At 44.0% G+C, this 375-nt stretch overlaps 1 protein-coding gene across 1 annotated transcript; it reads right to left on the bottom strand.

The window, feature by feature from the left end:
- Positions 1-34: 34 nt before the first annotated feature.
- Positions 35-299, bottom strand: PHALS_11662 (uncharacterized protein; the record flags this gene model as incomplete). Its single annotated transcript, XM_024727062.1, has 2 exons — positions 35-132; positions 182-299. The coding sequence occupies 2 exons, from the start codon at positions 297-299 to the stop codon at positions 35-37; spliced, it is 216 nt and encodes a 71-aa protein (XP_024577676.1).
- Positions 300-375: the final 76 nt, after the last annotated feature.

Genomic DNA, 375 nt, shown 5'->3' with positions numbered 1-375 from the left:
CCAATTAGACTCAAACATTCAAGCGTAATTCCACCTAGCGTAAATGAGCTGGGCGCGTAGAACAATTTGGTTCCCACTCCATCTGGTATTTATAGCTGGATGATGACAATAGCATAATCAATCCTTGATCTTCTTAAACGCCAGGGAATCCAAACACGTCAACACTCATCGTGCAACACACCCCAACGGATGGTATGAGCTTGTAATTTCGTGGCAAAGCAACTTTGAAGATTGCGAAGTCGAACGTGCTGAACTAAACCAGTATGTGTCACTGTCAAGACTGATCGGTGAACTTCCATCAGCTTTGTCAGATCGGGATAGAGCTGCTCCACCACAACTTGAGGCTTATCTAATATAGACAACAATTTCTTCGCG

The sequence above is a fragment of the Plasmopara halstedii genome (genome assembly GCF_900000015.1).
Source record: "Plasmopara halstedii genome assembly, contig: Scaffold_555, whole genome shotgun sequence".
Lineage (NCBI taxonomy): Eukaryota > Oomycota > Peronosporomycetes > Peronosporales > Peronosporaceae > Plasmopara > Plasmopara halstedii.
Note: the sequence above shows the minus strand (reverse complement) of the source record. Positions and strands in the feature narration are given on the sequence as shown.